The 15,280-nt window shown below is 39.6% G+C and overlaps 1 protein-coding gene across 4 annotated transcripts in view; it reads left to right on the top strand.

Annotated features, from left to right (window-relative positions):
• The first annotated feature begins 873 nt into the window (after positions 1 to 873).
• The window catches only part of THOC1 (THO complex subunit 1), a 54,934-nt gene continuing 40,527 nt past the window's right edge, over positions 874 to 15,280 (top strand). For 2 of the 4 annotated variants that reach the window (XM_017873532.1, XM_017873533.1), the window contains exons 1-8: positions 874 to 964; positions 3,417 to 3,490; positions 3,582 to 3,642; positions 4,837 to 4,903; positions 8,650 to 8,768; positions 9,216 to 9,264; positions 9,671 to 9,766; positions 14,868 to 14,950. In XM_017873532.1, coding sequence (XP_017729021.1) covers positions 911 to 964; positions 3,417 to 3,490; positions 3,582 to 3,642; positions 4,837 to 4,903; positions 8,650 to 8,768; positions 9,216 to 9,264; positions 9,671 to 9,766; positions 14,868 to 14,950 — 603 coding nt within the window. In that variant the 5' untranslated portion in view covers positions 874 to 910. Of the gene's footprint in view, positions 965 to 3,416; positions 3,491 to 3,581; positions 3,643 to 4,836; positions 4,904 to 6,179; positions 8,236 to 8,649; positions 8,769 to 9,215; positions 9,265 to 9,670; positions 9,767 to 14,867; positions 14,951 to 15,280 lie in introns of those variants that run through there. The other 2 variants (XM_017873534.1, XM_017873535.1) reach the window with 2 other exon arrangements.

The raw sequence follows: 15,280 nt of genomic DNA, 5'->3' as shown, positions 1-15,280 counted from the left end.
TACAGACTTCGAAGAAGGGAACAAGATACACGTGTAAGGGAATAAGAGGAAGTTACCCCGAGTCTGAGTCAGTGCTTCCTTCTCCACCGTGTAACTCCAACTTAAGAGTTACTGCCACTCGGCTTTTATTGGCTACGTCTCTCCTGGGAAGGGAGGCAAGGGACGAAATGGCGAGGGAGACATGGTTTTTGCTAGGGAAGCCTCGGCCCAGGACGCAGCGCCACCCGTTTTCCAATTAGCGCCGGGAACTGCATTCCTCCTAGGTCTCTTTCAGTAGAGACCTTTTAATAATAAATACTACTTGCATTTCTTTACAATTCACACTTGCGGTCATTAATTCAGTCGAGCTTTTCAACAACTCTGTGAGATAGGTATTATTTCTATTTCTGAGAAGAGACAGCAGTGCCCTTGAGCCACAGGGCTCATACAATCGGAACCTATCACCACTCCGAATCTTAATCTCTCGGGATGACCGCAGACCGGCGGCCCAGGACCACTGCTCCAGCCGTTTCCCCAGATAATCCACCTGCCTTGGGTTATCTTTTCGCGCGGCCCAGTTAGCCGCAACCAGCCGCCATTTACCCGCTTCCCCCAAACCAGGAAAACCACAGAAACGCAGGTGCGCGGCCAGTCTCTTCCACGCCCGGGAGCGCAGAGCTCACAGACCTAGGCCGCCCAAGTCCCCTCACCCCAAGGGCTACCCAAGAACCCTGACTAGGCTGTTTGGCTGACTCAGGCGCCCAACGCCCACCCGAACTCAGTCGCCAGGGAAATTCCCCACTACAAGCTAGCCCGCCCGCTCTTCACAGGCCGCTCTAGCCGGGTTCAGAGAGACGGCAGTCTCGTTGCTCCCGGCTTGACGTCATCGGCAAGCGCCGCAGCGCAGTGGCGGACACGCGCAGCCGAGAAGATGTCTCCGACGCCGCCGCTCTTCAGTTTGCCCGAAGCGCGGACGCGGTTTACGGTGAGCTGTAGGCGGGAGGGTGCAGGCCTGGCCCGGCGCTATGCTTTGCCCTCTTCTCCCTGAAATTACTCGAATTTTGCCCTGGGGCAAAGCGAGACAGAGGTGTGTCCGCCTCAGCGTCCGCTCCGGGCCCCGTCGGGGACCGAGGGGTAGGGAAAGACGCACTACCCGCCTCTTCTTTGCGGGCTGGGCTGTCAGCCTCCGCCCTCCCGCCAGCGGGTCCCCGGACTCCGCGTGCTGGGCGCGTCGGCTCCGCGCTTGGAGTGCCCACATGCAGACTACTTCTGGTCGGGTCTATCCCCTCAGCTCGTTTAGTGGGGCAGGTGTCTCGAGAAGGGGAAGGGGAGCTGCTGAAGGGGGAGGGTGGGAGTGGTTTCAGTCCAAAGACCTGGCTCCCGCCCCAGGCTTCCGAGCTGCCAAGTGCTTGTTCCCGCCGTCTCTTCACCACCCCTTAACCCACCGTGTCTCCTCCTAAGAGATCGATGAGGAGGTCCTAAGCGGGAAAACGCAGATAGATCACCTTGGGAAGGGTAACCAGATGCTATTTTATTCTTGCTCAATGTGGAAGGGTGGTTTTGAGCATTTGGTAAACCCTTGACAGAGCACTTTCTCGTTTAACTATTAGAGTAACACTGTGAATTAGGCTAAGTTGGTTATTCCTGGTACAGGTGATAGAAGCTGACATCCCCAAAAAACTTGTGACTTCACTCGTTTTTCTGACTTTAGACACTCTATTGCTTTTATGCTCGTCACTCTATTATTTTTATGACGATGCTCGTCACGGCATCGTAAGTATGAAGAACACTTTTAAGTTGCCTGACTCTGTTAGTCTCTAGCGTTTGCACCAACATTTCAAGGCATTCAACTACTTGGGTATTCAGCTGTGGTTAGGTAGTTATAGGGATGCCAGGATGAAAATTCTGTGAAAGAAAAATTCATCCTTTGTAGTAAGTAGTTTTCTTGTTTGTGTTTGTGTATATATATATATATGTATATACACACACACTTTTTTTAATGGGTTATATTTTGTGTATGTCATCATAATCGTTTTCCTTGTGTGCATTTTGCTGCAATCTCTGGTGCTTTGAAAGCCTGCTAAGAGTAACTGTTAGGACTATCCAAGACCATATTAGCTGCCGGGCGCGGTGGCTCACGCCTGTAAATCCAGTACTTTGGGAGGCAGAGGCGGGCAGATCACCTGAGGTCAGGAGTTCAAGGCCAGCCTGGCCAACATGGCGAAACCTTGTCTCTACTAAAAATACAAAAATTAGCCAGGCGTGGTGGTAGGCGCCTGTAATCCCATCTACTTGGGAGTCTGAGGCAGGAGAATCGCTTGAACCCAGACAGCGGAGGTTGCAGTGAGCCAAGATCATGCCAGTGAACAATACCTGGACAACAGAGGGAGACTCCATCTCAAAAAAACAAACAAAAAAATTCGTATTAGCCCTGAAAAGGACCATTAAATTGGAGATCATCTAGTTCAGTGTTTCTCAAGCTTCTTGTGAAATGCAGATTCTGGCTCAGTAGGTCTGGAAGGGGGCCTGAGATTCTGCATTTCTACCAGCTTCCTAGATGATGCCACTACAGCTGCTGCTGGTAGTAAAAATCTACAACAACCCTCTTATTTAACTGGTGATGAAAATGAAGCACAAAGAGATAAAGGGACAGGCCCCAAATTACTCAGCCTGTTAGTGGCAGAGCAAGGAATGGACACATTTTGGATAAATGTAATTCCTGTGAGGTAATAAGATGCCTTTCTAAGTGTATGTGAGTGTTCATAGAATGAATGTCTTTTGCAGTGTTTTTGTCTTTAAGTTATGATTGCTTTAAGACAATCTGCAGATTGTCAGCGTGGTTTTATTGAGTGCTGCATATCGGGGACTGAACAAGATACCTAGAGGAGGCAAGACCTGACCTGGGTGTGGAAGAATGGGTAGAATTTGGATGAGCAGGTAGGAAGAGCAACATGAATGTGTGAAGACACTAGAATGAGTTTGATAGAAAATGATGAAAAATGACTAGACTTGAGTGCAAAGTATATATTGGGGAGTACTGGGAATTAAGGTTGGGTAAATTGAGTGGGGTAACATTACCAAGGCCCTTGAGGAAGCTATGAAGCTTCAAAACTAAAACGTGCAAATAAGGAGCCATTTAGAGATTTTTTTTTTTAAAGCACAATACTGTCATGAATGTGATATTTAAAGAGACAGTAGGAGGGAAAACCTAGAATGAAAAAGTCCAGCAAGGAAGCTCTTGCCAAATTTAAAGTGTTGAGTATCCATATCATTAAGTAGCATTGGAATAAGGATTACTGAGAGAATGACTGATAGGTAATTTTTCCCAGGTATAAGCATTTTTTAGTTAGAAAGATACACTATCAATGAATGATATATGTTTCAGCAAATAATAAGCAGAATCTTTACAAGTATTTGCCACTTTAATTTTTTTTCAGAAGTCTACCAGAGAGGCCTTGAACAACAAAAACATCAAGCCATTATTAAGTACCTTCAGCCAGGTACCTGGCAGGTAAGGCATTGATATCTATGAAAAATACTTGCCTGAATCTTTATACATACCCTGAGCTGTTTGAAAATGAGGATGTCTTTTGTTTTAATAGTGAAAATGAAAAAAAATGTACCCTTGACCAAGCTTTCAGAGGTGTTCTAGAAGAAGAAATTGTAAGTATGTTTTTCCATTGTTAAAATTTTGCTGACAAATTAATAAACGATGTTATTTAAAAATTACTTTTTTTCTTAGAATGGATATTTAAACATCTTTTTTTAGAGTAAGATTTCTGCTTTGTGAAAGTTGACTTGACAGTATACAAGTTCTGTAAGGATTTTGATAGCACAGGTACATTTTCAGGGTTTGGTTTAATAAATGACAAGAGCCCTGTCCAAGTGAGATAAGAAAAATTGACATGAGGTCTTAGGAAGAACTAGAGGTGAAGGTGGGCTCTCTCACTTTCCCATGTAAACAGTGACATATCCTGTAGTGGCATGAAAGGTCTAGTCCAAGAATATTTAGCTTAGGAGCTGGGATTCCATTCCCTCATTTTCCTCTGGCATCCTCCTCATCAGTAAACTTACATAAATAACTAAGGGCTCTCCAACTTCACTAGAGAAGTTTCAGACCATGAAAAATCTGAATTTATTTACCAATAATGGGGCACCTGAATGAAAGGAAAAGTTTCAACAGTTTATTTTTGGTCAAGCAAAGGTTGAGTCCCCAAAAGCTATATTCCCTTCTCTTGGCCATAATACAGTATCCCTTTCCCTCAGACAATTCTGATTCAAAAATGATTCTTTCCTTTTCTTCCATTGGAAGGCATTGGGCAAGTTATTTTCCTTTTCTGTGCTTCAGTTTCTTTTGAAAGAGGGGAAATACCGTTCTTTCAGTGTTGTTGTATGTGAAACAGCACTTAATGAACGCTCAGTTAATGCTGGTTATTTTAATTTTATAGAACCTAAGCACTGCCTTCCTTCTGTTAAGACCAGCCCTCAGACACATGGGTGTATTAGTAGTTAATTCCCCTAGCCCTGCCTTTGCCCTGTGCCACTGGCTGAGTTTTGGCTTCAGCACTTCTGTCCTTGATTAGCTTATAGCCTTCATCTTACTAATATAACCATTTTCCTGAGACCATTGGATTTTGAGTGAGTCACCTACCTGTTACTTGACATACTTCTACAACTACTGATTCTATATGTTACTGTTAAATTTTTGTAACTTCATATTAGAAAATATTTTCTATAAGAAATATTGTATTCCGTATTTGTGATAGTCAATATAATATCAGAGCACATGTGTTTACTATTACCAAGTTTCGTCTGAACTCTTGCCCCTAAATTAAATTGTTTCTCCTCTGTTGGTAGATAAATCATTCATCATGTGAAAACGTTTTAGCTATTATTTCTCTTGCTATTGGGGGAGTAACTGAAGGTAAGTATGGTTCTGTTTTGTTTTGTTTTGTTTAAAGTGGTCTTGGACGTGACATGCTTTATTTAAAACGTCTTCTCCCCATACTTCTCCACATCTGATTTGGTTTATTCTTCAAGTTCTACCTGACTCCCAGCTTTGCCAAGAAGTCCCAATTGAATTAGTTCACTCTTATTTCTCATCTCTATTATGCAGTGCACATTTTGGCACTTTCTTTGTTCTCCAGTTGTTTTGTTCATTCAGTAAATTTTTATTGAGCATCTACTATGTGCCTGGTACTGAGCTAGGACCTGGAGATTCAATGGTGAATAAAACATTCCCCTGCTTATGTGGAGCTAATGGAAGAAACAGATGTATGCATGCCTTACTTTGGTGTAAGTACTATGGTCGAAGTGGGAATGAAGTATAGTTAGAGGGAATAGAGCCAACATGTCTCTCTAAACTTCAGTCTAAAGGAATCAGGAGAGATTTTAGAAAAGAACATGAGAACTAGAATGTGAGGTATGAAGAATTTGTTAGACATACTAAGAAGGGAGTAGCTAGAGAATTGTGTAGAGTAGGAGGAGGAGAGGACAGTGAGAATGATGAGGAAAGAAGCTGGTTAGGTCCATTTATAAAGGGCATTGGGTGCCGTACTAAAGAGCAGCTGCAGATGAATGATTCCATTTGAAGTGACTGCTGGCAGGAAAACTGGGCAGGGGCCTGTTAAAATGGCTGTATGCGATAGCTTTAGAAGACTAGGTAAACAATGCACATAGTACACAGTGCCTAACACGTAATGGGAGCTCATTAAATACTTGCAGAAAGAAGAAATAAAAAATTAATTTATCAGCATTCTTCTTTAACGATTTGGTTAAAATACTTATTTGATTAATTCAAATAATGTATGTGAAAACTCCTTTTTAATCTATAAAGCATTATTCACATTATGTATTATTTTGATGCTTCTATAAAAACTGCCACACACCTCCCAGTATAGGGGCAAACTATTTTGTGAACTTAAGTTCATAAATTCACATTGTTAAACTTTTTTTTTTTTTTTTTTTTGAGACGGAGTCTCGCTCTGTCGCCCGGGCTGGAGTGCAGTGGCCGGATCTCAGCTCACTACAAGCTCCGCCTCCCGGGTTCACGCCATTCTCCTGCCTCAGCTTCCCGAGTAGCTGGGACTACAAGCGCCCGCCACGTCGCCCGGCTAGTTTTTTGTATTTTTTAGTAGAGACGGGGTTTCACAGTGTTAGCCAGGATGGTCTCGATCTCCTGACCTCATGATCCGCCCGTCTCGGCCTCCCAAAGTGCTGGGATTACAGGCTTGAGCCACCGCGCCCGGCCCTAAACTTTTAAGTTTAATGATTAAGCTTTAATGATTAAGCTGCCTAATCATTCATTCATTCATTAGGCATAGTTAGGTAAGTTCCACAATGTAATGTTCCTTGTCTGGTTTCCGTCAATTTTCAATGTGACCTTAGTTCATTGATTAACTTTATACATTACTCTTGTACAGCTGGTGATGTTTTTAATGAAGAAGCTGTACAAAGTCTAGTCTATACTTGGAACTTTTGAGAAGGATAAGGACTTAAGAGCTTAAACTGTAAAGGCATAAATGCATTTTATTTTAGGGAGAAGTTTTCTTTTGAGACAGATTATAATTGTTTGCTTATGTGACATGTTTTTAAATTATCCATAAATATATTTTGTTAAATTCAATTTGGCCGATATTTATTGAGCTTCTATTCGGTGTGAGACACTGCTGGTTAAAGCGTACGAAAATGCCTAACCTTAAAAAGCTCATAGTCTACATTCAAAGGTGACTGGTTAGGATGTGCCAAATGCTACAGTATATTTATGTAGAGTGTGCTTCAAAAGCATAGATGAAGTAGCCTCCTTCAAGATATCAGAGTTAGTTAGATGAGCAGATATTCACTCTATGCTTAGAAAGATGGAGTTGAAATTTACTGTGTGGTAAAGAGGAGGAAGATTATTTACACAGAAAACAACATTGTAAACAAAACCATGGACGGATGAACATGTCATGGTGTTTGGGAGCTGCGGAGTGGGAACTAGGGAGGGATGTCTGTGGCCCACGTAAGGTAAGGAGAGAGATTTGTGTGGAAGCTGGGACAGGTTGTGAAAGCTCTTGGGGGAATCACACTGTAACCCAATGGTTCCCAGACTTGCTGGCTCATCAGAACCACCAGTGAATCTATTTTTAGATGAGATTCCCAAACCTTGCTTAGTTCTACTGACTCAGAATTTTGGTAGTAGAATCTAGAAAAAGTTCTCTAATTACTAAATGTGAGTTAACTTATTCCAGGCTATACTGCAGCTAAGGGCAGAGAGTATGCTTCTCTAATCTCCTGGATGTGCAGAGTATATAATAACATTGAATCTAAGTTTTGTTCGGGACTTTCGAGGTCACCTAGTCCCGTCTCATCTCTGGCCTAGACCGCTTCCCTGCTGTAACATCCCTGATGGGTGGTCATTCAGCCTCTGCTGAATCATGCTCATTAGTGGAGCTCACTGTTTGAGTCCTGTTAGACAAGTGTGGTTATTGGTGTGTTCCCTTGTATTGAGTTGAAATCTGCTGTTTTATTCCACCACTGCTTTTTGGCAATATCCCTCACATCACATTCCAGATATGATCTTACTAGTGCAGAGTACAGCTGGAAAGATTTCTTCCTTTTTCTGGACATAGTGTATTAATGCACTGTTTTGGACTTAGATCACCCTAGATATTTTTCCCCATATACCATGCCTAGGTGACTACTTTTCTTAAACACTTATGAGTGTTAGTAAGTACCCATTGCCTTAAAATGGAAGGATGAGTAGGGATATAAAAGTATTTCTAGGTAGTCTGAATAGACTAAGTAGACCTTTTCTTAAGAAAATCTTAATTTTGTTGTTCTTTAAACAGTAACTTTCTACTTTTCCATTCTTTCCCCTGAAACAATACTGTTATTTTAAATGTTAAATCATGGTTAATATCAAACCTTGTTATTTTTTGAAGAGATAATCTTTTCAAATCACAAAGACAATTTAGCAACACTACAAAACATTTGGAAATGAGAAAAGGGAAAACAGTACTCATAATTCCTCTACTTTTAAAACCATTCATCTGGTATAATGGTTTTAGTTTCTATAGTCTTTTAAGAATTTTTTTATTGTCATAATCATATGTACATACAATTTTGAATCCTGCCTTTTTCACTTAGCATTATATCATAAGCATTTTTCCAAGTTATTATGGTCGTTATAACCATCGTTTTTAATTGGCTGCATTATATTCTTTTGAATAGCTTAGTGGTGAAGAAAACAGACTGTGGAGCCAGACTGCCTGGGTTCGTATCCCAGCTCTACCACTTACTGGCTCTGTGATCTTGGGCAAGTTATTTAACCTCTCTGTGTCTCAGTTTTCCCATTCTATACAATGCAAATAATGATATGCTCTACTTCATAGGGTTATAAGGATTAAATGTGTTAGTATATGTAAAGTACTTAGTGTGCCTGACATATAGTAAATGCTCTAGATCTTGTCAAGAATTATTGTCATCATTACTGAGTGCACATATCAAAAATTACTTAAATATGTCCTGTTTGGGGACTTGTAGGTTGCTTCCACTTGTTGTCCTTTTTAAACCTTGTTATGAGTAACAAAGGGTACCTTATAAGATACTCTTCAGTATTATTTTTCATAGGCTGTTTTACTCTACAGTTTTTTTAAACTTTTAAATTGGCTTGTGCTCCACTTGAAGGTATTTGTACCGCATCTACACCTTTTGTATTGTTGGGAGATGTTTTGGATTGTCTTCCTTTGGATCAGTGTGACACAATATTCACTTTTGTGGAAAAAAATGTTGCTACTTGGAAATCAGTAAGTGCCTTAGTTTCTTTTCCTGCTAACTTTGTATTTCTGTAGATTCAGAGTTCTGAGGGTAGATTTAAAAAAAGAAATTATTTGTAGTTTTGCTGATCGCCAACAAGTTTGTGCCTATGACAAAATTACATACTGTTCTCTTGGGAGAGCCAAGTAAAACCATGTGTGGAGAAAACTTGAAATACAAAGTTTGATTTGAGTAATAAAACTAACTTGAAAATTCACACTTTCACATATTAAAACAGTTAGTATCATGTTTTCTTATCTTATATCTGAAAATATTTTCATTTCATTGAAAATGTTATTTGCTTAAAAAAAGTGAAAGTGGCATAGTAGATTCTCAGTGCATGTTAGTGTTCTTTAATATTTTACTTCCTGCAACTTATTATTGAAGAATGTGTAACAAGTTCAGAAGAAGAGTGATAATTTCCATCTTAATTTCAGAATACATTCTATTCTGCTGGGAAAAATTACTTACTACGTATGTGCAATGGTAAGTAATTGAGTGATTAAATGATTGCTTTTAAAATGTAAATATGCCCAGAAAACACGTGGTTGAATTAAATACCAGTGATAACATTTTAAAATAGATTAGGTATCTGTATTTTAACTAACAATCTGATGTATTAGAACTCATTCACTTTAAGCTGTTTCTGTTCTGGCCATAAACTTAATGAAAGTCAGAAACACATAGTAAAGTTTGTCTTTTTCATGTCATGTTGAACTTGTTTTGTTCCTAATTTCTAGTACTTTTTTGTGGCAGTGGTTTCTGCCCCCATTTTAAGAACTACTGCTTTAGGAAAATACTCTTGACAAACTGGTTTAGAAACTTTTAGGTATGGTTGTAATAAACATAGAATTATCTTTTTTGTGTAACGTTCATTTTCATGTATCGTTAGATCTCCTAAGAAGATTGTCTAAATCCCAGAATACAGTCTTCTGTGGACGGATTCAGCTCTTTTTGGCCAGGCTTTTCCCACTGTCTGAGAAATCAGGTAAGCTTTTATGCATTAAATGAGTTTTCTGCAGGAAAATCTTTTCCAGTTTTTAATAGATTAAAATCTGTCATGATACTGAGAAAATGGTTCTAAAAGTTGAAAACATCATAGAAATTGTCACTTTATTTTCTTTTACTTATAAATAGTTATAGCAGTCCTAGTATATAATGCAGGTAATCTTGAAACAAAGTCATGGATTCTTTTAAGTTCAAAGCTTATTAATGTACAGTTGAATCACACTGAAACATGTAGATATAAACCGTCAAATCTGTATTTCATAATGTATGCCTATTTTTGTGTTTCCATTTTCTCTCTCAGTCACGACTATTTAGCTATATAGACCTCCTTTCATTTATCTTTTTTAACAGATTTTTATTGTGAAATGACGCTTATATAGAAAAGTACATAAAGCAAATAATAATGAAACAAATACTGTATAACCACTATCTAGCTCGTGAAATGGGACATTGCTTATTCTCCAGAGCCTTCCCCCTCCCCAGTCGGTTCAGATAGGCGAGATTTTAGTATCTCATTGCTTCAGTTCTGTTTTTCTTAATATTGGGCTAATATACCACCTATTTTATATGTTGTTAGGATTAAATGAATTAAAACACGTGAAGAGCTTACAGTAATGCCTGCATGTAGAAAGACCTGTAATATATGTTAGCAATGGTTTATGTGCTTCGTCATTCTATGTCTGTGTTGTTTTCTTTCATACTTATGTGGTCAAGGTTAATATAGATTTACCACTTCTTGTATTTCTGGCTTTCCATCTGTGATCATTTTCCCTTTTAGACTTTTCTTCAGTGCAGGTCTGTGTTTTACCTAAAAATCGTTACTTCTCCTTTATTTTTTTTCCCCTTCTTTCTTACAAACTCCTGTTAATATTGATATTTTGACCTCCTCCCAATAGATATAAGATTCTAGATTGGTACTAGATATAGGATTTCATCTGATGAGAAATAATCTTTACTTTGTCTTCTGTTGCCCATTGTTCTATTGACAAGTCAGATGTCAGTCTCACTTCTTGAAGATAATCGAGATTTTTTTCTCTGCACTTAAGATTTTTTCCCCCTTTGGTTTTCTCTGGTTTTACTATGATGTATCTATGTGTAAATTTCTTTTTATCTGTCCTGCTTAGGATTGTGGACATCTCGAATGTATGGATTGGGTTCTTTCATCTAATTTGTAAAAATTTAGCCATTATCTCTTCAAGTATTGTGTATGCCTCTTTATCTTTTTCTTTTTCTGGAACTTCAATCAAACATCCATTATACCTTCTCGCTGTATCCTCTGTTTTTTACTCCTTATATTTTTTTCATCTGTTTGTCTCTCTCTACCTGATTCTGAATAATTTCTTAAGAATTGTTTTTTTAGTTTTCTAAACTTGGTAAGCATTGTTACTTTATTGTCTGTATCTGATAATGCCAGTACCTTGAGTAAGTCTTGGTGAGTCTGTTTCTCCTGTCTGTTTTAACTGTTTCTCACTCATGGTATCTTGCCTCTTTGTGTGTCTGGTTATCATTGGCCGTTACATTTGAGATGTGCTCATTGCTACTGGAGTATCACTACTTCTGGGCGCTCTCAGAGACCAGAGGTAGGAAAGACATATGTGTATACTAAACATACTCATCTGTATTTGTTTCTGTATCTGTCAGTATATATTTTACATGAACAACAGCAAAAAATATGAGTTTCTACTGATACCTCTGAGTTGAATCCACCACCAATAGATCTGTTTATTAACCTCTTTCTCTAACAGTAAGAAACTTGGCTCTCATTAACTATAATGTATTTACTTATTTGTTATACACTATCACTTTTTCATTGATTTACATTTGTGCTTCAACAGAATGATAAATTATTCTACATTGCGTTCTGTGGAATTGTTCTGGAATAGTCATGAATAATAGGGATCAACTCTATTATAATGTATATAGAATTCTGTGTACAGACATACCTTGGGTTTTGTTCCAGACCACCACAATAAAGTGAATATTACAATAAAGCAAAACACATTTTTTGATTTCCCAGTGCATATAAAAGTTATGTTTACACTATGCTGTAATCGATTAAGTATGCAAGAGCATCTAAAAAAAATGTATATACTGTACTTTTAAAATACTGCTAAAGTCGGGCGCGGTGGCTCAAGCCTGTAATCCCAGCACTTTGGGAGGCTGAGACGGGCGGATCACGAGGTCAGGAGATCGAGACCATCCTGGCTAACCTGGTGAAACCCCGTCTTTACTAAAAAATACAAAAAACTAGCCGGGCGTGGTGGCGGGCGCCTGTAGTCCCAGCTACTCGGGAGGCTGAGGCAGGAGAATGGCGTAAATCTGGGAGGCGGAGTTTGCAGTGAGCTGAGATCTGGCCACTGCACTCCAGCCTGGGTGACAGAGCGAGACTCCGTCTCAAAAATAAATAAATAAATAAAATAAAATAAAATGCTGCTAAAAACTGCTAATGACCACCAAAGCCTTTTGCAAGTTGTCATCTTTTTGCTGGTGGAGGTTCTTACCTTGATGTTGATGGCTGCTGACTTAACCAGGGTGGTGGTTGCTAAAGGTTGGGGTGGCTATGACAATGTCTTAAAATAACACAGTGAAGTTTGCCACATCAATTTACTCTTCCTTTCATGAAAGATTTCTCTGTAGCTCATGACGCTGTTTGGTAGCGTCTTATCCACAGTAGAACTTTGAAAGTTGGGGTCAGTCCTCTCAAACCCTGCCGCTGCTTTATCAACTAAGTGTATGTAATATTCTAAACTCTGTCTCAGAAAAAAATAAAAAATAAGCCGAGAATGCACCATTGCACTCCAGCCTGGGCAACAGTAGTGAAACTCCGTCTCAGAAATAAAATAAATCCTTTGTTGTCATTCAGCAGTGTTCACAGCATCTTCACCAGGAGTAGAATTCATCTTGAGAAACCACTTTCTTTGCTCATTCATAAGAAGCAGCTCCTTATCTGTTTCAAGTCTGATCATGAGATTGCAGCAACTCTGTCTTATCTTCAGGCTCCACTTCTAATTATAGTTCTCTTGCTGTTGCCACCACATCTGCAGTTACTTCCTCCACTGAAGTCTTGAACCCCTCAAAGTCATCTATGAGGGTTGGAATCAGCCTCTTCCAAACTCCTGTTAATGTGAATATTTTTACCCCCTTTCATGAATCACAAGTGTTCTTTATGGCATCTAGATTTGTAGGTCCTTTCCGGAAGGGTTCCATTTACTTTGCTCAGATTCATAAAAAAATCACTATGGTAGCTATAGCCTCATGAAATGTATTTCTTAGATAACAGGACTTAAAAGTTGAAATAACCCTTTGATTCATTGGCTGCAAAATGGATAATGTATTAGCAGGCATGAAAACAACATTAATTTCCTTGTGCATCTCCATCAAAGCTCTTGGGTGACCAGGTGCATTGTGAATAAGCAATAATATTGTGAAAGGAAATCTTTTTTTCTGAGCAGTAAGTCTCAACAGTGGCCTTAAAATGTTCAGTAAACCATGCTATAAACAGATGTGCTGTCATCAGGGTTTGTCTTTTTATGGATGGAGCCTAAGGCAGAGTAGATTTAGCATAATTCTCAGGAGCCCCAGGATTTTCAGAATGGTAAATGAACATTGGCTTCAACTTAAAGTCACCAGCTGCGTTAGCCCCTAACAAGAGAGTCAGCCTGTTTCTTGAAGGCAAGCAGTGACTTCTCTCTAGCTATGAAAGTCCTAGACGGCATCTTCCAATATCATAATGTTACATCTGCATTGAAAAATCTGTTAAGTGTAGACACCTTCATCAATGTTCTTAGCTAGATCTTCTGATAACTTACTGCAGCTTCTCCATTCGTAGTTGCTGCTTCACCTTGTTCTGTTATGTTACAGAGAGGGCTTTTTTCTTTAAACCTCTTAAACCAACCTCTGCTGGCTTCATACTTTTCTTCTGTGGTGTCCTCACCTCTCAGCCTTCATAGAATTGAAGAGAGTTAAAGCTTTTCTCTGGCTGGTTTGCTTGTGTATCCAGACCAGGCAGCCTTTCTCTGTATCAGCAGTAAGGCTGTTTTGCTTTCTTATCATTCATGTGTTCACTGGAGTAGCACTTTTAACTTCCCTCAAGAACTTTATCTTTGCATTCACAACTTGGCTGTTGTGTGGCACAAGAGAAATTTCAGCCTATCTTGGCTTTTGACATGCTTTAATTACTAAGCTTAATCATTTCTAGGTTTTTATTTAAAGTGAGAGATGTGAGACTCTTCCCTTTACTTGACACTTAGAGTCCATTGTAGGGTTATTAGTTGGCCTAAATTCAATACTGTCTTGTCTCAGGGAATAAGGAGACCCAAGGAGAGAGAGTCATGGGAACGGGTGGTCAGTGAAGCAGTCAGAACACACACAGCATTTATTGATTAAATTTGCTATCTTACCAGCTTGGGCAACATGGCGAAAACCCGTCTCTACTAAAAATACAAAAAAATTTACCCAAGCATGGTGGTGCTTGCCTGTAGTCCCAGCTACTCTGGAGGCTGAAGTGGGAGAATCATCTGAGCTTGGGAAGCTGAGCCTGCAGTGAGCCATGATCATGCCACTGCACTGCAGCCTGGGTGACAGGAGTGAGTTGCTGTCTAAAAAAGAAAAAAAAAAGTTTACTGTCTTAGATGGGTGCAGTTTGTGGCAAAAAACAAATCTGTGGCGAAAAACAATGACAGTGCTAACCTCAAAGATCACTGATCACAGATCATCGTAACAGATATGATAATAATGAAAAAGTTTGAAATATTGTGAGAATTACCAAAATGTGACAGAGGAAGTGAGCATATGCTGTTGGAAAAATGGTGCCGATAGACTTGCACGATGCAGGGTTGCCATTCAATTTATTTAAAAAACAAGAAACTGTGAAGAGCAGCAAAACAAGGTATGCCCATACTCCAAAGGTACTTTTAAGAAATGAAGTTTTGAAAGGATTTGAAAATCAAATGTGTTCATTTTGACTGCTCTTTAATTATGGATTTAGCATTTTGTAGTTTTGATTATGACACAAGTTACATTCATACGTAAGTTTAGGTGTCACTGGACTTGCTTTGAATCTTCTTTGTTTTTTTTACTAGGTCTTAACTTACAGAGTCAGTTTAATCTGGAAAATGTCACTGTTTTCAATACCAATGAGCAGGAAAGCACCCTGGGTCAGAAGGTGAGGCTGATTTGAAACTTTCTCAGATAACTGCAGGTTTGTTATTAAGATAACTTATGTGGGGCCAGGCACAGTGGCTCACACTTGTAATCCCAGCACTTTGGGAGGCTGAGATGGGCAGATCACTTGAGCATAGGATTCAAGACCAGCTTGGGCAACATGGCAAATCCCCATTCCTACAAAAAAAAGTACAATTAGCAGAGCATACCTGAGAGGCTGAGGTGGGAGAATCACCTGAGCCCAGGGAGGTCAAGCTGCAGTGAGCCTTGATCATTCCACTATACTCCAGCCTGGGTGACAGAGGGAGGCCCTGCCTCAAAAAAAAAAAAA

Source organism: Rhinopithecus bieti, unplaced genomic scaffold, assembly GCF_001698545.2.
Source record: "Rhinopithecus bieti isolate Rb0 unplaced genomic scaffold, ASM169854v2 scaffold_6946, whole genome shotgun sequence".
NCBI classification, from domain to species: domain Eukaryota; kingdom Metazoa; phylum Chordata; class Mammalia; order Primates; family Cercopithecidae; genus Rhinopithecus; species Rhinopithecus bieti.
Note: the sequence above shows the minus strand (reverse complement) of the source record. Positions and strands in the feature narration are given on the sequence as shown.